This window comes from Carlito syrichta, unplaced genomic scaffold (assembly GCF_000164805.1).
Source record: "Carlito syrichta isolate Samal-C Ts95f unplaced genomic scaffold, Tarsius_syrichta-2.0.1 Scaffold304129, whole genome shotgun sequence".
Taxonomy (NCBI): Eukaryota; Metazoa; Chordata; class Mammalia; order Primates; family Tarsiidae; genus Carlito; species Carlito syrichta.
Window position 1 is genome coordinate 96,324 of NW_007248225.1, and position 21,377 is coordinate 117,700.

Consider the following 21,377-nt stretch of genomic DNA (forward strand, 5'->3'; position numbering starts at 1 on the left):
AGCCAGGCATGGTAGTACACACCTGTAGTTCCAGCTACTTGGAAGGCTGAGGCGGAAAGATCACTGGAGCTCAGCATGTTGAGGCTGCGGTGGCCGGAAGCATGCCACTGCACTCCAGTCTGGGTGATGGAGTGAGACTCTGACTCAAAAAACAAACAAACTTGGTTTTCTTTATCTGAACACAAGGGCAACACATAGTAGCGCCAATAATTCTTTCCTATGATAAAATAAAAAGTACACAGGTAGGCATGGCTTTTAAATTAAAAGAAATAGATACATGTTTATATTGAACTGTAATCAAGAATAATTATGGTTTGACTGGTGGTAACTGGTTTTTTCCCCTAGCATCCTTCATATCCGTTAATTGTAGTATGCATAACCTTGGCAATTGTAATGTATAGTTGGAGGCTTTGAGCAAATACAGTATCACCAATTTATGCTTGATAGTACCAAGACAAAATTCGTTTTTCCCAAATATTGTTATTTGTGTTCCTTTATTTGTATCTTGGCTACTAAGATAGACAATTTAAATTTCTTGATGACATTTGAATTATCATTTCAGAAAACTCTTGTGTCAAATAATATACAATCAGGGATCAATATGAAAAAGGATCTTTATTCATCACTATTTATGGCAAAAAATAACAAATAATAAAATCTTTAAACTTTAATATTGACTTATAGTTTCTCGCATATTCTTGGGTGTTTGTATTTAATCGAGGTGCCCTTTCCAGATGTCTTACTTTTTATGAGTTTATGACCACACAAGATGAATTTTAAAATTAAGAAATATTCTTTATTTCTGTTGTTTTTGTTTTTTAAAACCCTGTTCTAGGTCTACTTGAAGATTTTTTCTTCTTTGACATACAAATGGCGGCACCTAAAATAACACCAACAACTACGACAACCACTGCTACCGACAACACCAGGGCAACAATATTAATTCCAGAATTATGGTGATTTTCATCAGGACTAGGATCTGCCTGAGGGATGAACAAAGCTACTTGTGCAATGTTGGACACTTCTGATGCCAAATTGCTTTTATCTATACTTTGAATAGCAACAAATATGTGAGTTATATTTTCTTCTGAGATATTTCCTGGTTGAAATGCAAAGGTTTCCCTGGAGTTGGCTTCCTTTGGTGACAGACCAGTAGTGTTGATTTGAAGAGCATCATCAAAATTGTCTCTTAAATCAAGGATATTTCCACTTATTCTTATGATATACTGTTGAACTAAGAAAAAAAGGTTACGTGTAGTTTAGAAACTGGCGTATAGCATATCATTCCTTTTTGTTTATTCTCAAACACTTTAAGTTATGCAAAGCATATACTCATATCAAAAGCCTTATTCATTTAAAAATAAAACCTGAATTCTTTTTAAGTCCTGCAAAATGCTACCTTCTCTGTATGAAAAGTTGGACCAGGTTAAAGTGTGTCATGTTCGATTGATTAGAAAATATCAGATTATAAAATTAATACTTTGCTGAACTGTCAGTTAAAAATGATTCTCCCCCTCCCCCAACTTTTCACCCTTGCTTTTCAGTGAGCACTTTTCATTGTGACGCTTTGTTCTTACCTTGTCCAACATCAAAATCATCTCCTGGTGCTGTCCATGTTAGAACGATCTCATCCTCACCAGGCAGGGCATCGAGGTCTGTGATTTGACTTGGCGGGTACAGGTCAGGCAAGGGAAGACCTGGGACTTGTGATACCACAAACGCTCCTCCAGATGCTGTTCTGCTGAAATTCTCCAAGGTTGTCTGAGTATCCTCATCAATTTCAGGTCTTGGTGGGTTCGCTTCAATTTTCCCTGCATTAAACATTTCCTGGTTTAGAATGGGCAAAACTGTGCTAGTCTTTTTTAGAATTCAGTGAATCACCTTCCCAATTCCACTTGTCTTTTCCTTTACTTTCCCTACAGATAGTTACATTTTCACTAAGACCTGTGACACAACCATAAGCATCCAATTGTTGGAGGAGTTCTTCCTGTAGTGTCCTTACCAGGATGCTGCAGGACAGAATCAGACAAGAACTTGCTTTGGAATGAAGACTTCACTAAATGGGAATAATATTCAATATATGTTTTTGCAATTGCTTTCCCTCTTGAATCATTACCAAGCTGGGACTATAACTGGGAAAAATTATTGCCAGTTCCCTTCCAACCACTTGTGCCGGGTCCCTCCTTCCCTGGTACACAAGTGTTATGGTATAATTCTTCAGATTGTACTCCAGTTGCTAACAGAAAGCCTCTAAAGGCACAAGATAAGGGATCAGATAAAGGAGAGCTAGAAATGAATGCATTTTTTCTGTTGCTAGATTCCTTGCCAGAGGCAATAAGTCTAAACTTTGCTTTCTAGACCTAATTTTTTTTTCATATTGTCTAGATCAACTATTAGGCCATAAATGGTGCAGGTGACTGTAATGGACAGTCCCAGAGAGACCCAATATACTGTACCTATATTTTGCTCTACATATTATCTTTTGACTTAATAAAAACATTCCAAATAAATGTTTACTCTGAGGCATATGTTGTCTGAAAGATAAATTCTGCCACTGGCTTGTACTTAAGCTCATAACCTATTGGCCTGTTTCCTTCATCCTGAGCTGAAAATTGGGTGTAGTATTGTTGATATAGGTAAGGTGTTCCAAACTAACATAATAATAACTGACTTTTTCTGAGTGTTTCCAGGTGCCAGGAATTGTACCAGAGCTTACTTTGGAGGCAAGACCTGGTATGACTGAGAACGTCATCCCAGAAATGGGAAAAGTTATACTTTGAGTTGTAAAATGTTTGAAGCTTTAATTATATCAGATTACAGATTTTATTCAAACTATCACTGGATTTCAGCTATCACGAGTTACTCACCATCCACTACCCAGCCTGGTATGTAGGCAGCTTTATTCAGTGGACGCCGTAAGCTTCGTGTGACAGAGTTTGTTCCTCCATGAGCTCGTACTTTCAAGCTATATCTGCCATTTTCGGTATATGCTGTAAAATACCTTGAGTAGACCCCATCATTCTTGAAAGAGTCAGCACCTTGTTATGGAAATGAAGGAATAAATGACTGTAAAGCAAAAGAGATGTGTGTATCTTCTAAGACAAACATTGGCTTCCATAAGCATATCCCCTAGATTGGGCTCAGTGTTTTGAGATTAACCCTCTTGGGAATATTTCCATTATGTTCTGCCAAAACAATATATTATCGAATTGATATTCTTGAGTTATTTTGATATCTAAGTATTATATTTGTATAATACACATATGCACATTGATATTTGTGTATGTATAATACACCTACATGCCTCACCTTTCTGTCCTTATCAATTTGTGTACAGATTATTATATGTAGTACTTGTCCTATTATTTCTGTGCCAATTGGTTTGCTTTCAACGTACTTTATCTAAACACATTAACTATGACATTCCTCTGTTTAAATCAAAAGGGTTCCTACTAAGGAAAAGGTATTTTTGTGTACTATTTAATTCTCACTACAGTCAACTAAAATTACTTATTTTACTTTATATTCAACAACTCTTTTTTTTTTTAATGCTCAGTTCTTGCCTTTTGATCCATTAATTACCTAGCCTGACAGTGAAAATCCCTATCTGTATTAGAATAAACATTTGCAGGAATTTAGGATTATTATATCTTGATATCACCAGCATTGAGTCACCTGCTAAATTGCAAACACATTTGTTTCTTATTCTTTCTTTTTTTTTTTTTTTCTGAGTCAGGGGTTTTGCTCTGTCACCCAAGTTGAAGTGCAATGGCATAATCATGGCTCACTTTAGCCTCGACCTCCCGGGCCCAGGCAATCCTTCTGCCTCCGCCTTCTGATTAGCTGGGACTGCAGACACGTGCCACCATGCCCGGCTAATTTTTTGATTCTTTGTAGAGATGAGGTCTCACTATATTGCCCAGACTGGTCTCAAACTCCCAGGCTCAAGCAATCCTCCTGCCCTGGCCACCCTAAGTGCCGAGATTATAGGCATGAGCCACTGCCCCTGGCCTGCAAACACATTTCTTAAGGGGTTTAACACTTTAAGACAGACAATCTTAAAGTGAGGTCCTTGAACCAGCAGAATCTGCATCTCTCTAAAAACTCGGAGATTTTTAGAAATACAAATTTCTCCAACTTCCTAGGAAAGGGTCCTAGCATTCTGTGCACCAAAAAGTCCTCCAGATGAATCCTGTGCACATGAAAGTTTAAGGATGCCTGTCCTATGTTATTCTTAATCACCAGTACCTCCATAGGTAAAGGCATTCTAAAATAGCTAATGTCTCCAATTAGTTAAATAGTCACAGCAAAATGTTGAGAAATGAAACAAGAAGCAGGCAAGTTTTAACGTCATATAAATAATTTTGCAGAAAAGAAAAAGAGACAAAGAATAGTTGTAGAAATATTATATCTGGAGAAGGTATTGAAATTTTCTTAGGGGTAACTAATGGAAGATATGACTTAAAAATAATTGAATAAATTACATTGCAAAAGGTACTTATAGAAAGCTTTGCTAATTCACATGGTCATCAATGTGGTTATTTTCTTGCCCTTTAACCTCCTAACAGAAGGCTCAGTTTCCAGAACAATCCAGAGTCTGAAGAAAAGCTCTTTAAGCACCACTCAGCCATATAGATCACAGAGATGGAATATGACCAACACTGTTTCTGGCTTCCTGTCAGTCAGATCTGGTATTTTATGACCCAGCCGTGACTCCTCCTTCCTTATGGCAGTACTGGCTGCCCCTGAGCTGCACTTCTTAGGACTCTGTTTGTACTTTGTTCCAGTTGTTGAGAATTACTCCAGCTTCTCTCCCTTTCCCTGCCAGGGGCCGGAGTTCTACTACTTAATCACATCTGGCTTGTCTGTGCTTCACCCTCTCTGGGTGGGCTTTCTTGATGCTGTCCTCAACCTCCTGAATGAGACTTTCCTAACAAGTGACAGACATTGGTGGTCTAGATTGCAAACAAAAACGATGACAATGAATAACATTTATTGAACGCTTACCACATGCAAGACATGTGCTAAGCATTTTGTAGGTTCTGCCTGGGTAGATTTTCCTGCTGGCCCTACTGTTCTTCCTTAAACTTTTGGTGCCTGTTTTACTGACCCACATTGCCATGGAGACTCAAAATAACATCTTGCATTTGGAACATATAGGCTTATTCATAAAAACTTGTGAATTACCTGCACCATTATCCAGAAGTTCCAAAACTTCTGTATTTCCACTCTGTGATTCAATGAAAGCAGTCACATTGGCTCCAAGAAGGGGTACATATCCTTGTAGAACTTCTGCATATATAATCATTGGGCTGGGGAAGCTGTTTGTGTCTTTATTCATTTTAGCATTCACTGTGATTGGAGGCACAGAAGAATTTGCTGCCCGAGAAGTTACTGTAATAGTTAATGTTTCTGGGTTTGCTTTGGCTTGAAGATTGTAAGTCCAAATGCCCACCTAAAAATTTCCAATGGAAATGTAGTAAGTTTTCAGAATCAAGCTATTTTTAATGTTTCCATCATGCAATTCTAAAATAAGTCTTTTAAGTGAGGGGTGGATAAACAGGATTTTTAGGGATTGGAGGGTAAATGGATAAGAATTCAGGCAGTTCAGACAGGTCACTCCAACTGGTGTCATGTATGATGTCTATACTTTGTGACATTTCAATGGGAAAAAATGAGTTTTAGAAAGTTTGCCTTGGTTTTGGCCTTATTCTTTGGCGTCAGAGTGCACAGATTCATTGATCCTGGGAAGGATCATCAGGAAGGATTCTAGCTCTTTACTCACCAAGTTGCTTAGACTCTTCCTACACTTTTTCCTTAAGGTCTGTCTTAGACTACCTTCTCTTCTTTTCTGCCGAGACAAAAGTTTTCCCCCCCTTTTCCCTGCTATTACACTTTTCAGGATCGCACAAGCATAGAAAGGACATACTGTTTTGTCCTAATTTTAAAGCTGGTATATTGATATATTTATGACATTAAATAATCTATGTCCCGCTGAAAAAGATTTGACAGGAAGTCTAAAAGCTGATTTCTTACCTTTGCAGTTCCTGGAATACTGAGGTAGGCCATTTTGGAAACTGTGTCCACTGTGAAATTTCTCATTATTGTGCCACTGGGATCCCAGAGAGAAATAGCTGGAGGCTGTCTGCTCCATGTGATGAGGAAGAATGTGTCCTTTCCCACTGTGCTATCAATTATTACAGTGTCATTCATCCAGGGATTGCTGCTCAGTGTTAATCCTCTGCTTTCAAGCTGTTTAAATATATTTCAAAATTAATGACTGCAAAAGAGAGTCATTCTATTCTTTTTTGAAGGTAGCTCTTAATTTCTGTCTTGTGAACAAGCTTATACATGACTTTACTGCTGTAGACCTTTGATTTCTCTGCAAGTTGATTAGGATGTAACAGTTGTCAGTGAGAAAGTGAGGGAGTCTAGGGTCTGAGGAAATGACAGAATATAGTAAAAGACTTAGAGCAGGAACATGGGTTTTCCAGTTAGGAGTACGACCTTATTATTTTTTTCCCAGTTGTCTTGCCAAGCACTCATGGATATTTCCCTGATGTAGAATTTGAAATAGTTTTTTCACACAGAATAGAGAGAGTAGCACTGAATGGACAGTAAATACGTTCAACAAGAAAACAGACTTGTTGCATGATGGTTGGACTCCTGAGAAGAGAGGAAGTGAAACACAGAATCATTCTTGAGAGGAGCATTAAATAAAGTTTTTTAAGTCTTTGTTGATAGCTTTTAGTCCAGAGGAGTCAACCTTTTTAAAAAGATATTTATTTTTTTAAAGAACAAGAATTGTATGGACTTATCATGTGCAATGTGTTGTCTTGAAATGTGTATACATGGTGGAATGGCTAAGTCAAATGAATTAACATATACATCGCTTCACATACTCACCATTTTCTGTGTTAAGAACAATTTAAAATTCACCCCGTGATTTTCAAGTATACAATACCTTGTAATTAGCTATAGTTGCCATGTTGTTTAATAGGTCTCTTGAACATATTTCTCCTAGCTAACTGAAATTTTGCAGCCTTTTTTTTTTTTTAATTGGATTCTCACTCTACTGCCTAGGCTGGAGGGCAGCGGCACACTCACAGCCAACCACAGCCTCGACTTGCTGGGCTCAGGCGATCCTTCCGCCTCAGCCTCCCAAGTAGCTGGTACTACCGTCATGTGCCACCACGCCCGACTAATGTTTTGATTTATTATAGAGGTGAGGTCTTGCCAAGTTGCCCAGGCTGGTCTCAAACCAGTGAGCTCAGGCAATCCTCTCACCTCAGCCTTCCAAAGTGCTGGGATTATAGGCATGAGCCACTGTGTCCAGCTATTTTGCAGCCTTTGACCAACATCTTCTTAACCTCTGTACCCCACAAGCTGCTAGTAATCCCCATTCTATTCTTTGCTTCTATGGGTTTAATTTATTTTAGATTCTACATGTAAGTGAGATAATATAGCCTTTGTCTTTCTGTGCCTATCTTATTTCACTTAACATAAAGTCCCAGGAGATTCAAATTTATCCACTGACCTAGGTGCTTCCTAGGGAGTGTCATTTTAGGAGCAATAGGAAATTCCAGTCCAGTCCTAAGCCAAAAACAGCTTCAGTTCAGTGCTGATAGAAAAAAGTGAATTTTACCCTGAAACACCATTGCCACGCCCCAAATCTCCCATGTCCTCTGTTAAGTGAACATGTCTTTGAGTGGGCAAAATATTATTATAGAGTTAAATCTAAATGTGAATGACTGTTTTGACTCCCCAACAGGAAAGTCTAAGAAAATAAGAAGGCTTTGGCTGTATAGTAGTACTAGGAAAAATAACTAAGTCGAGTGTAGGTTGAGACATTTTTTTTCTGTTCCAGCTGCCACCATCCAAGCTCAAGTTTTCATCAGTTCACATTATTGTAATATGCTTCTAACTGCTCACTGTTTCTCCCACACCTACACATCATGTATGTGAATCCAGACTAACCTTGCAAAAATTTACTTCTTTTTGTTATTTTTCTATTCAAGAACCTGCCACAGGCATTTTAAGTGAGAGGAACAAAACTTTCTTCCTGATCTTTCCACTCCTTTGAAAAAGTCCACTCTCAAAACTTTGAGCACCTCCTGCACATAAACATCTCCTTTTTAGCTAATTTCCCATATTCTGCTCTTATACTTTTGAGTATCTCTGAAATGTCCCATTTGGTGTTTCCACCATCCACTTAAAATAACAATACAAAATGATACCCTTAGAATCAGTTCTGTCATGCTTCAACACTGCTGGTGGGAATGCAAACGAGTGCAAACTCTTTGGAAAACAGTGTGGTGATTTCTGAAAAACTAGAAATTGACCTTTCATATGATCCAGCCATCCCCCCACTGGGAATATACCTGGAGGGACTCAAATCATTCTACAAAAAAGACACACATGTTTATTGCAGCATTATTCACAATAGCAAAAACATAGAACCAATCAAGCTGTCCATCAAAGCTGGACTTGATTAAAACAATGTGGTATATATACACAAAGGAATATTATGCAGCCATAAAGAAGGACAAACATATGGACTTTGTAGCAAATTGGATGGATTTAGAGACTATCATACTCAGTGATCTATCACAGAAACAAAGAAGAGAGTACCACATGTTCTGACTCATAGCAATTATCATAATACTGTAAGAAAGGGTTTGGCAGTAGTGGGAAACTGCTGGGGAATGGAGCACACCTCATCAACAAGGGCACCTGCACAATGAACATTTGTATACCTAACCCTGAATTGTACCCCACATCTTTAAAATTTAAAAAAAATATTTAAAAATCAGTTCTCTTTCCTTGCTTGTCAATTTCAGACGGTAGAATTATCATTCTCTCAGCCAACCGGGATGGAAACCTCAAGAATGACTTTTAGTCTCCTTCAGGTGATTCTCCACACTGCCAGGCTAGCTCTCACATCAATTTTTAACCTGTTTGCAGGGTAGATCTACAGACCAGATCTCCAAACCAATCTGTGCATACCCTAAGCCCACAACCTCTAACTTCTGTTCTTTTCATTGTTGGGAGGTAGAGGAAAACAGATTTGTTTAGGTGATCATGGCAAGTTTTAATGTAGGCAGAGACTCGAACAGGGAAACAGAAGACAGAAATCTTAGCATAAAGTGACGTGGCATAGACTTGTGGGAGTGAAAAGAAGAGAAACAGATTTTCATAAAAGATATTCGGAGGTAAACTGACCATTGTTCATGGGACATGAAGGAACAAGGAGAATCCAAGTTTTTGAATTTAAGTATTAGAAAATGGTGGTGCTATTGAGACCCAGGAGAGAAAAATAGTTCAGAAGAGAAATGAATAAAATGAAACACCAGTGAAAAAAGCAGTTAAAGGGCGAGAGAAGCCTTAGGTGTGTAGACAAATAATGATTATTCACGCCTCTTTCTCTTGCTTAATTTATTTCTAAGATACATTTCTTCCACTCCCAAACCAGGTTTTGAGTTCATTTGTCTAACTTAAGTCCATTTTATAGCAGTGTAGGGTGAGGAAAGCTTGGAAGCATGAGAATGTTTAATGCGCTCATTGAAAGCATGAGAATGTTTAATGCGTTTATTTTGGAAAAAGCCTATTTTTGGTGGAAAATTTGACATTATTAGGTTTTGAAGTTATCTGTAAACCAAACCCTATAGGAGTAGAAAAAGAAACAGTATGTCTGCCATTTCACCAATTAATTTGGTTATATCTAAAGAGTAATTTCTATTTCTGATTGAAGTTTTGATTTTAATTAAAAATTCACTTTGAGAAAAATAATGGAACTCAAACCTTAAAACCACCAAATTCTTTTTTTTTTTTTTTTTGAGTTGGAGCCTCACTCTGTCGCCCGACTGGAGTGCAGAGGCCGCTCCCGGCCACCACAGCCTCAACCTGTGGGCTCCGGCGATCCTTCCACCTCAGCCTTCCAAGTACCTGGAACTATAGGCGTGTGCTACCACGCCCGGCTAGTTTTTTGATTTATTGTAAAGATGAGGTCTCACCAAGTTGCCCAGGCGGGTCTCAAACCCGCGGGCTCAGGTAATCCACTCACCTCAGCCTCCCAAGATGCGGGATTACAGGCTGAGTGAGTTGGAGTCTCACTCTGTCGCCCAGACTGGAGCGAAGTGGCACGTTCCCGGCCACAATAGCCTCGACCTGCTGGGCTCCGGCGATTCTTCCCCCTCAGCCTTGCAAGTAGCCGAATTATAGGCACGCAGTAGCACACCTGGTTGTTTTTTGATTTATGGTAGACATGAGGTCTCAAGCCAAGTTGCCCAGGCGGGTCTCGAACCCCTGGGCTCAGGCAATCCACTCGCCTCGGCCTCCCAAAGTCCTGGGATTACAGGCTAAGCCACCGAGCCCGGCCCAAACCACCAAATTCTTATTATATGTCATGGTAAATGCAAATATGAAAACCCAAGAGTGGGACCTCTGACCTGAAGCGACTTCTGAGAGAGATCTGCATTTCCTGATGTAAGGGATCCAAAAGCGTCAATGAGGCCATTGTTCTGGGCTTCATCTGAAGCATAATAATGACTTCCTCCTAAAATGAACATGCATTAGTTAGATTGCTTTCCAGAAAATAAATAATTATTATATTTTAGTGGTTAAAAAGGTAATAATCTAAACAAAATTATAATTTCAGTGTGTTGCTAAAACAGACCAAAATCACATAGTTGTAAAGATTAACTCTGTAATGTTCATTTTAAAATATCACAAGTAGGTGAAAGCTACCATAATACCTCAGAACTGAAATCTTAGCTAGCTGAAATGCACCAAATAACTGTAGAAGATGAAAGATATTAGAATTCCCTCTGTTGAAACTCCAGATTTTACATACTCTTAAGTGAACTATTCATTTTAATTTAAGATACAGTTCTAATTAAGTTGGCTTTCAGATTTTCCAGTCAGAGTAGATCAAAATCAGAACATTAGAAAGATTAAAGAGCTGCTATATTTAGCTATCTTAGCAATAGCTGGCAATGAGAAGATAGAAAAATAGAAATCAATAGCGATAAAAGTGTACTACTTTCAAGGGGCTACTTGGAACAGAAATAAATTTTACAATGGCTATAACAGCACTTTGAAATGATGGGAGTTTCTGCAATTAAACATTAAGAAGCACGTTTACTCTCCTTACTTATCAATTTCTGACAGGAGAATTATCATTCTCTCAGTCAACCAGGATGGAAACCTCAGAAATGACTTTTAATCTCCTTCAGGTGATTTTCCGCATTGCAAGGCTAGATCTCACATCAAGTTTTAACCTATGCAGGGTAAATCTACAGATCCATATAATGTGGTACCATTTGATGATAATTCAACACAGAAATTGATATTCATGTTATACATTCTGTGTCCTCTGCTATGTTTAAGAAAGTATTAGAAACATATAATCTGTTTTCATCACATGAGTCTAAAGTAATAGCTACCATAGTGAATGTTTATGTTAAAACTTGGTTGTTATTTAGATCTTTTCAGCTTGAGCTTCTGTTAATCACCCACGCCCACTCACAGACAATACTATGGCCTCATGGATTTTTCACCATTCCTGCCATGGGCCTTGCATTGTCATCCCAACATGATTTTTTTTTTCTTTCCTTCAGGACCTTTTTGTTATTTTCACTCATGATCTTTTATTACCATTTGCTTTTCTTCCCAGAGAAATTCAACACCTTGTTTAAGGTCCCACTCAGAAGTCACGTCACCTCTCACGCCTTCTTTCCCTGACTCTATACAACCCTGGGAAAGTTAGTGGCTTCATCTGCTCACATAGAACTTTATTCTTCTGTAATCTTCCTGTTATGAAGGAATGTTTCTGACGATGTCATTTAATTAGCAGTTTCATTTGTCTCTCCAGTCAATCAGACTCTTGATTGTCACGAGAAGAGAGCTTGGGCCTGGTTTGACTCTGGTATCTAGCTCCTGGCACAGCGCCTGCGGGGTAGTAGCTTTGGAGGAGTGGTTGAATTGTCAACCTCTACATTTATGCCTTGCTGCCAGAGGACTGGAATATATAGACCATGTTTTACCTGTCACATTGCTCATCTCTATCACTGCTTGGTCAGCAGATTCTCCCAAAGCAATAAAATGAACGATGGCTCCACTTTGTTTCACTTCCTCAATACAAGACTTTGCGGTGTTATCTTCCCCATCAGTCAGCAGAACGATTTCCGAACCATCTAGCTGAGAGTATAGCTTTCTAATCACCTGCAAACATAATTCAGAGCACAGTTACCTTCAGCTGTTCCTAGATCAAATAGACCAAAAAGAAATTTTTTAAAAATTACAGAGAAAATAAACACAAATATACAGAATAAAAGAACCTCTGTTTTAAAAAAATAGGATTTCCATACTCAGTAATCTATCATGGAAACAAAGAACAGAGTACCATGTCTTCTCACTCATAAGCAGACCTCGAACGATTATCATAGGCCAGGCACGGTGGCTCAAGTCTATAATTCCAGCATTTTGAGAGACTGAGGTGAGAGGATTGCCTGAGCCCATTGGTTGGAGACCAGCCTGGGCTGCTTGGCGAGATCTCATCTCTACAATTAAAAAAAAATTGGCTAATTAGCTGGGCATGGTGGCACATGCCTGTGGTTCCGGCTACTTGGAAGGCTGAGGCAGAAGGATCTCCTGAGCCAGCAGGTCAAGGCTGCAGTGGCCATAAGCATGCCATTGCATTCCAGCCTGAGCAACAGAGTGAGACTCCAACTCAGAAAAAAAACAAAGAACAATTATCATAATACTATAAGAAAGGGATTGGCAGTAGTGGAAAACTGCCAGGAGAGGGAGGGACACACCTCATCAACAAGGGTACTTGCATGATGAACATTTGTATACCTAACCCTAAATTGTACCCCACATCTTTAAAATAAAGAAAAAAGAATAAAATTATAAATCATCACATGTTGAAATTTAAAATAAAATCAAACAAAATAATAGGATTTCCAATCAACAATCCTAGGGATAAGTTAAACATGAACTTTTTTTCTGACCACCCCCCTCACTCCCAACCCCCACCGCCACTGTAACAAAGGAATGAAGTTAGGTGGTACCAGGCTTTGGAAAATCATGCCTAGACTAAATGACAGTGACAACTCAACCTGGGAGACTCAGGTAAACCAGTCGCCAAAAGTGTAATTGCAGTAGGTGGCATTAAGGCATTAAATATTATTTTTGTTTTCTTTGACTGAACTACCCTCTGATAGACAAGGCTTCTGTGTATAAAGTCTGGTTCTTGAACAGCTAGATGCGTTAAGAATCTACTTCAACATAAAGAAGTCAGTGATTACAAATTAGGAAACCCTCAGTAAGCTTATAAATAAAAGACATGGGAAGTTTGAAGCATGTTGAGGTTAGGGACCGTGCTATGTAATTTAAATTTACTTCTCTTTTTATTTTTTAGTTGGAGTCTCACTCCATCGTCCAGGATGGAGTGTAGTGGCATGCTCACGGCCACCCCAGCATCAACCTGCTGGGCTCAGGTGATCCTTCCTCAACCTTCCAAATAGCCGGAACTACAGGTACGCACTACCACACCTGGCTAATTTTTTTATTTATTTTAGAGATGAGGTCTCACCAAGTTGCCCAGGCTGTTCTTGAACCTGTGGGCTCAGGCAATCCTCTCATCTTGGCCTCCCAAAGTGCTGTAAATTTACTTCTAATAGTAACTGGCACAGAGCTAAACATATTAATGATGCTCAAAGAACACATGAATTATATTTATTGAGCTCAATCTGCAGATTGAATCCCTTTTTTATATGCAAAACCGTTTGAAATTCAAAGTTTTGAATCTAGGTGCCTACAAGAGGACAAAGAGAACTTAGCTCAGGATAGCAACTGCACTTCATTTTCTCTGACAGCTTTAATTGGTAGTGGCTTCTAGGAGCACCATTTTGAGAAATTGCATCTAGACCAAGGGGCAAAAAATACAGGATTATCAACGACTTTCTTGGGCATGGGGGTAAGTGTGTATAGATTTACAGAAGAGGGTTTGAAATGTAGAAATCCCTAAGAAAGCTAGTGTCAGGGGAAAGATTGACCAGCCTCATTACCAGTATTACATATTTTGAAGTAAAGAATGACCACTATATAAATCACAATAAAAGGGAATTATGCTCTGACAGGCATTGAAACCAAACTGAAAAATAGGAAATGCTTTTATATATTTATGGCATTTCCAGCATTCTTATCACACTCCTCCCACAAATTTGAGGGCAAAATGTAGATCTAAAGATGCGGTGGTTCTCTGCCCTTCACCTCTCCTTCTCTTGTATTAGTTATTTTTTATTTTTATTTTTTGAGACAGGATCTCACTCTGTCACCCAGGATGGAGTGCGGTGGCACGATCATGGCTCACTGCAGACTCGAACTCCTGGGCACAAGTGATCCTCCTGCCTCAGTCGCCTGGCTAATTTTGTATTAGTTATTCACTGAGCACTTACAATGTGTCAGTCACTAGACTGGGGATTAAGTAGGAACTACATTCCTGCCATGGAAATAATTGAGTTCAATTTAATAATATGTATTGAGCTTTGTGTCAGAGACTGAGGAGTTACAGAGAGAGGAGCAAACAAAGACAAAACTAATATACATATGGCAGAATATTCTATAATTTAAGAGAGATGACAAAATATTACAGTGCTACCATTAACTGAACATTTACCATATGTTAACTATATTTTCTGCATTATGTAACTTAATCTAAGTCCAAGCTCCCAAATTGTCTCACTATTACCACCCTTACTCCCTACAATTGATATTGTTTAGGAGTCATCTTCTTAAAACATAAATTTTTCATCCATCTCTGATACTTGAAACCCTTCAGTAGCTTTCTGTTGTGCTTGAAACAAAATACGAGCCTCTGAAATTTTTGGAAGCTTCGAAAGGTCTATCTGTTGTCTACCTCTGCAAACACATTTCATACCTTCCTCCTTGCCAAGCTCTACTATCAATAACTTCTGTCATTTCTTAGAATAATCCAATTCTTTCCCTCCTTTCCCAAGGAGCTTTGCAGTTTCTGCCTGAACCACTGGCTCCTTCTCATCCTTCACAAGTTAGCTTAAATGACAACTTTTAACCCTTTATCTTTTTTTTTTTTTAAAGTGCTACTCACTGCTGCATTCATTTAATTTTACATGACATGCTCTTTGAGGCTGAAGCAAATCTGGTTTTCAATGTGAAAATAAAATGAAAACTGTTCTTGGAGTTATTTCTAAACAGAATGTGCCTCTAATCCTAATGAGAATTACAAATGAGGTAGAGGAGGAGGAAGAGGGAATTGCCAAATTTTGTAAGTCTCTCTCTCTCTCTCTTTAAATCTTGAGGTAAACATTATAGCTGCAAGCACCAGGGGCAAATATCCTCGGGTTAAATAGGGAAGAGATTAAAGGTCATGGAGACATCTCTGCCTAACATAATTTCCCTCCTGTCCTGGTTACTGTATCACGTCATCCAGTTTGGTTTCTCCCCAATCCTATCTCCACAATCTGCAACTGTGTTTTAAATTTAATTCTGTACTATCTGTTCCCCACTATGTAGAATGCACCACAAGAGTGAAAAAGCTTTGCTTGGCACATAACAGGTAGTCAATAAACATATGTTGAATAAATTAAAACATGAGCAACCCTATGAGCTGGTTTGTGTTATCCCATTTTACTGATGAAGTAACTGGGGACCAGCGAGGTTAAGAATCATGCTTAGGGTCACAAAACGAATAAATGACACGTGTGATTTAAATGCAGCCTACATACTGCAGATCTATACTAAGATGTCATGCAATTCATGAAAGAGAAAGATTCGGTAGGGTTGGGGGTAAAAGGAAAGTCACATAAAGAAGAAAGGATTTTGAAGGATGGGTGGAATTTTAACTTGCAGAGATGGGAAAAAAAAGAAGTATTTTACACTGAGAGATTGCATGTGCAAGAAAGACACAGAGGCATTAGTATACAGTGGCCTTGGAGAACAATGTGTGTGGTAAAGGTTTGGAGGATAGAGCATCAGGAGGGGAGAACTGAAAAAATAAGGCAGGAAACACAGGTGAGGGTTATTACATTGGGCAGGGGAGACTTTTCAGGAATATCAGACTGAGGATATTAGGCTGAATTTTATAGACTGAAGAAACAGTGATGGCTTCTAAGCAGGAAAATGACATAATTGATATTCATTATGAGGTCAAGATGACAATTTGGCTAAAAATAAGATTCATAATAAATGTTATTGTGTCCCAAAAGACTGAAATGTTAGCCTAAGTTTCATAGCTAATAAGTAGCACACTCCGTACTCTGATGTCAGAGTCCATGCTTTGACTTGTATGACTTACTCTAAATGTGACAGACAGTCCCTACTACAGTTGCTGTCATAGGTAAACAGTTTGCCTTAACTGAATGTTACAGAAACCAGACAAGAACTGGCCCAAAGTGGAATCATACTATGTAACTTGGTAAGAATTTTCTATAAACAGTAATTAGTGTTGTTAAAGAAAATAGCTATATTTTCAATGGATAAAATTGAAAAATATAGTTGTGTGGAAAATGGGATACACGTAGTATAGTAAGGAGCACAGCCTGCCCCAGAAGTTGATGGCTTTTGCACCAAGCACAGTTATTTCACTAACATTTATCGAGTGTTGACTATTGCATGGTAACAAGACAGCAAAGTCCCTGACCTCACTGGACTTGTAAGCTGGTGGCACTTTTATAGTCATTTATTCACCGACAGTTTATTTGTTGATTTGCTGGTCTATTAAAAAAATCATTGAGTGAATTTTTTCCTTGTGCTTAGTTTTGTGCATTTTAGAATTCATCGTGTTTAAATTAGGCAGCGACTATGTGCAACATCACTTAACATAAAAATGTCCTGAAAACAACGAGAAAGGAACAACGTATATTTGCAGCACGATTTTCACCTGAAATGCAGATCTAATTCCAGAGCAGATGGAAGTTCCTCCCTGAGCTTTTGTAGGCAACCTCTCCAGGAGTTGGTTTCTTTCCTTGCTGCTTATTATTTGGATTAGCTCATTTTTAACACTAGCAATGCTGTCAAAGTGAACCATCCCCACCCAAGATCCATTTTCAACAGTCTGCAGCAGGAAGTGTTTTGCTGCTTGATTCATCCTATTCAAGCGGTCCGAAACCTGCATAAAAGATAAGAAAAACAACCAAGTTGTTTTTGACTGGAAGATAATAGCAGATCGCATAAAATGAGTGAGCAGAATTTATCAATAAGAGTTTTCTATGAAGGCATTGGCAGTGGTGGGAAACTGCCAGGGGAGGCTGGTGGCAGGACTGGCAGTAGTGGGAAACTGCCAGGGAAGGTGGAGACATACCTCATCAACAAGGGTTCCTACATAAATGAACATTTATATACCTAATCCTGAATTTTACCCCATATAATTAAAATACAAAATTAAAAAAAAAATAATTTTCTATGAATAGTAATTGGTGTTATCAAGAAAGTGGTTATATTTCTTCAATTCTATTGAAGGTATTGTGATTGATATATTTACTATAAATATGAATATAGTAAATATGTTCAATTTTATTGGAATTTAAATTGAAAATTGAAAAATATAGTTGTGTGTCTTTGGGGACACATATAGTGTAGCAAGGTGCACAGGCTTTTAACTAGAGGTGACTCTTGGCTGCTAAGTACCCAAGTCAGAGGCAGAAGGTAGAGTGGGGATTGAGGTGGCATTGGCCTTGATGATTCCCATCTTAGAGACTCGCTACTCCTGAGAGCTTTTGTGCCTGTTGTCTTCAGATGATACCATATCCCAGAGCCTACAAATCAAACTAGGCTATCCAGGACTCTAACCAGAGACCTTGAATCACTCCATCTGCTGGGGACGAGACTGCCCAAAAGGTAGAACTTACCCAAGCTTCATCAAAATTCTGAGAGGCCAAGTTCCTGTCTCACCCTTTCCCTCTTCTGCTCCTAACTTCTCCAGTTTCTTTTTCACCAATGAGTTAATAGGAATTGGCTCTTTGGCAAGTTAGCGGACACACATTCCTCTTTCCTGGTTGATTTTCTAGGATGTAAGCTTCTTAACGCCTATCTTCTCCAGTCTTTATCACCACATTGATCTGTGGTACTCCCCCAACCCAACTTACACCCAAATTTCCTTCTGAACTTCCTGAACCAAATCACAATGAGAAACTTCTCCTACACATCTCCCCATATTCTAGGGCTCTCTCCACTACCTTGCTTTACCTTTAAACCTGGACATACCTACACCCTGTCTTGGAAAGGATGCTCGTTTTCCTCCATTCAGACACCTCATCTCTTCTCTGTGACAATTCCTAGACCACTTGTCTGGGCCAATGGCTAGCACTCTGCTGCCCTCTCCGAAGCCCTGTGTTCCTGTGGCTCATTTCATTCAGATGTATCATTCTCTGCCCTTTTTAATGCCCCCTCCACCTCTTCATTTGCTGAAGACCTTATTTCTGTTCTTTCTTCCGTCTCAAATGTGCCAGGCTTCTAGTTCCTTCTCGCATTACATGAGCTTGTTCGTAGTTCATTCATTTCAGCAGATATTTATTGATCACCCCTACGTCATGAACTCTGTTCTAGGCAATGGTGATACAAAGATGAGTAAGATATGATTCCAAGTCATAAAGGACCTCCTAGTCTAGTGGAAGAGAAATGTATAATATCAATATACTATACAGTAATAGAAGTCTGCACAGGGCAGTTTTGGGAATCAGTAGTAGGGCCTTAGCCAGCCTAGACACTCAGCCCAGCTCCTGGAGCAAGTGATTGGGATTAGGTTTTTAAATTATATTGGTATCTTTCTTTTAGTGCAATATTTGGCTGCAATATCTTGAAGTCATGATCATAGGCGATGACGGTACTTCATGTCGCCATGAAATTTACAACAATCCGGGTCCAGAAAAAAGGAACTTACTGACATGCTTCCAGACTTATCAAGAACCAAGCACACAGTTCTTTGACTGATCCTCAGCAGTGAGAAGGCAGGTGGAGGGGGTGGTGCCTCCATAGGTATGGTGTTTTTGAGATCCTCAGAATTGCTGATTACTTCCCATGTACTTCTGAAATTGCACTTGATATTTTGTAGGCTTGGAGCTTCTCGGTTATGGTTTTTTTCATTACAAAATTCAAAGACCTAAAATGTAAATTAAAATGATTGGAAAAATAATTGTAATATACTATGCGTTAAAATCTTACCACAAACCTGAAAAAATCAAAATATATTCTGAAAATATGTTGTTTATTGAGTGAAATATGATTCACTGAGAATCAATATTATGGTAAGGTAGGTTTACCACAGTAATCAGAATGGTAATAATAATAATAAGTAACATGAATTCAGCACTTACTATGTGTTAGCCAATGTTCAAAGAACTCCATATCAATATATTTAATAGGTCACCTGGACAGAGGTTTTAAAAACATGACAGTATGTCTTTTGATTATAAATTCTGAAAGTAATTCTCAACATACTTACAGAATCAATACTTTGCATAAACATTATGGATGCTGTTTCTGTTTGCACGTTATGGAGGAAGAATTGACAATCTTTTTCATATAGTTTTGTTGTAGAATTAGTTCTGCATGTTCTAGTAACACAGCTGTCTCCTTGACACTTATGAACTCTATTTATACCAGAGATACCAGAGGAACACCTGAAAATATATGACAGTTACTTTTGGAGACATCTTAATCAATAACACTTATAAAAATCTTAAATGGTTCTATTCATGATGACCTTTGTATCAAGATGTTTATTTTTGTGTGTACCATGTACTTCCTATTCTTTTTTTTTTTTTTTTTTTTTGAGTTGGAGTCTCACTCTGTTGCCCAGGCTGGAGTGCAGTGGCTATTCTCATGGCCACCGCAGCCTCGGCCTGCAGGGTTTAGCAATCCTTCTGCCTCAGCATTCCAAGTAGCTGGAACTACAGATGCATGCCACCATGCCCGGTTGGTTTTTGTGATTCATTGTAGAGACAAGGTCTCACCAAGTTGCCCAGGCTGTATACTTCCTATTCTAACAGCAAAGTTTAAGGGTTCCAGTCAAAGTCATTACCTATTTTTCAAGAAATTCTAGAGTTAAATTTGAAGTGGGATCTCCAGATATACACAGTAGTTAAGTTGTCTGTTGATATTAAAACTGTTAGTCTTCTGCTTAGACATCTCTCCTGCTGCCTTGTGGTGGTTCATATGCTGCAGACACCTGGACGTGGGAACTTGTAAAACCCTTTACTCTGAGTACCACTTTAGCTTAAAGTTCTTTGTAGATTATTTTTCAAAGAAGATATTCCCAAAAGAATGGGACATGGTATGACTTTAAGTGTTTTGATTATTCAAGGAATATTTTATTCAGAGGGAAATGTGGTTGGAAGCAAAGATAAAGTGTTGCCAAAAAGGATGGTAGAATAAAGAATGATGAAGACATTTTAGATGTTTTATTGTCTGGAATTGGCCACAGATGGCAATGATTACAATAAATATGTTGGAATGTGGCATATTGCATATTTTCAAGAGGCTTCTAGTTAAAGTTCAGGAAGTGATAATAGTTTTTATTCGGTCATTTAGGGAGGCTTCTAAATATGACCATGCTTCTATTGCCGCCAGACTAGGTAGACGATGATGAAGCTATGATGAATATTCTGCAGCCAAGATTAGACATTTAGGGGGAATATGACATAAATAATGCAATAAATGTAATGATCTTTAATATATGTGCCTGAGAATTGGTGCATGGAGGCGGAGGAAGGACCTTGATTGAAATCATGCACCTTCCAGTTTGCACATTAGTGACATGTCCCTGGCCTCAGCAGGACATCTAACATCGATGAGGCCAATGGCACCCAATTTTAATTTTAAGCCAATTCTCCCCAACTATTTTGCTCTTTTAATCTCAGAATCAAAAGCATAGTCTATTGTTAACTGTGATGCTAGATGAGTATTTTTAAATGACCTTTATAAATCTCCGAGGACTTCCTGTTTGGCTCCTTGAAGCTGCTTGATTTCTTACATTTAGCACAACTTAACCATGTGTGTTCATTCTTGTGTAATGTGAGTAACTCTGACCTTATCCCAGCATGTAGTAACTACATTTATGTAGTGCCCAACTTCAGTGAAAGCGAGCTCTGGCAGCTGTGGTAGAGAGGTATAAAATATGTGGAACCGCCAACCAAATGCTTCAAATGAATTTATGTCTCTCTCTCTCTATATATATATATATTTTTTTTTTTGAGTTGGAGTCTCACTCTGTCGCCCAGACTGGAGTGCAGTGGCCGCTCCCGGCCACCGCAGCCTCCACCTGCTGGGCTCCGGCGATCCTTCCGCCTCAGCCTTCCGAGTAGCCAGAATTACAGGCATGCGTTACCACACCTGGC

The 21,377-nt window shown here is 38.7% G+C and overlaps 1 protein-coding gene across 2 annotated transcripts in view; it reads right to left on the reverse strand.

Moving 5' to 3' along the window:
- Window positions 1–604: 604 nt before the first annotated feature.
- CLCA4 (chloride channel accessory 4) overlaps window positions 605–21,377 on the reverse strand; it is a 30,920-nt gene continuing 10,147 nt past the window's right edge. For both annotated transcript variants that reach the window (XM_008059467.2, XM_021713091.1), the window contains 10 exons: window positions 19,484–19,661; window positions 18,923–19,141; window positions 16,925–17,152; window positions 12,045–12,222; window positions 10,449–10,555; window positions 6,037–6,252; window positions 5,188–5,455; window positions 2,868–3,038; window positions 1,578–1,811; window positions 605–1,234 (listed from right to left, as the gene is read on the reverse strand). In XM_008059467.2, coding sequence (XP_008057658.1) covers window positions 819–1,234; window positions 1,578–1,811; window positions 2,868–3,038; window positions 5,188–5,455; window positions 6,037–6,252; window positions 10,449–10,555; window positions 12,045–12,222; window positions 16,925–17,152; window positions 18,923–19,141; window positions 19,484–19,661 — 2,215 coding nt within the window. In that variant the 3' untranslated portion in view covers window positions 605–818. The remainder of the gene's footprint in view (window positions 1,235–1,577; window positions 1,812–2,867; window positions 3,039–5,187; window positions 5,456–6,036; window positions 6,253–10,448; window positions 10,556–12,044; window positions 12,223–16,924; window positions 17,153–18,922; window positions 19,142–19,483; window positions 19,662–21,377) is intronic.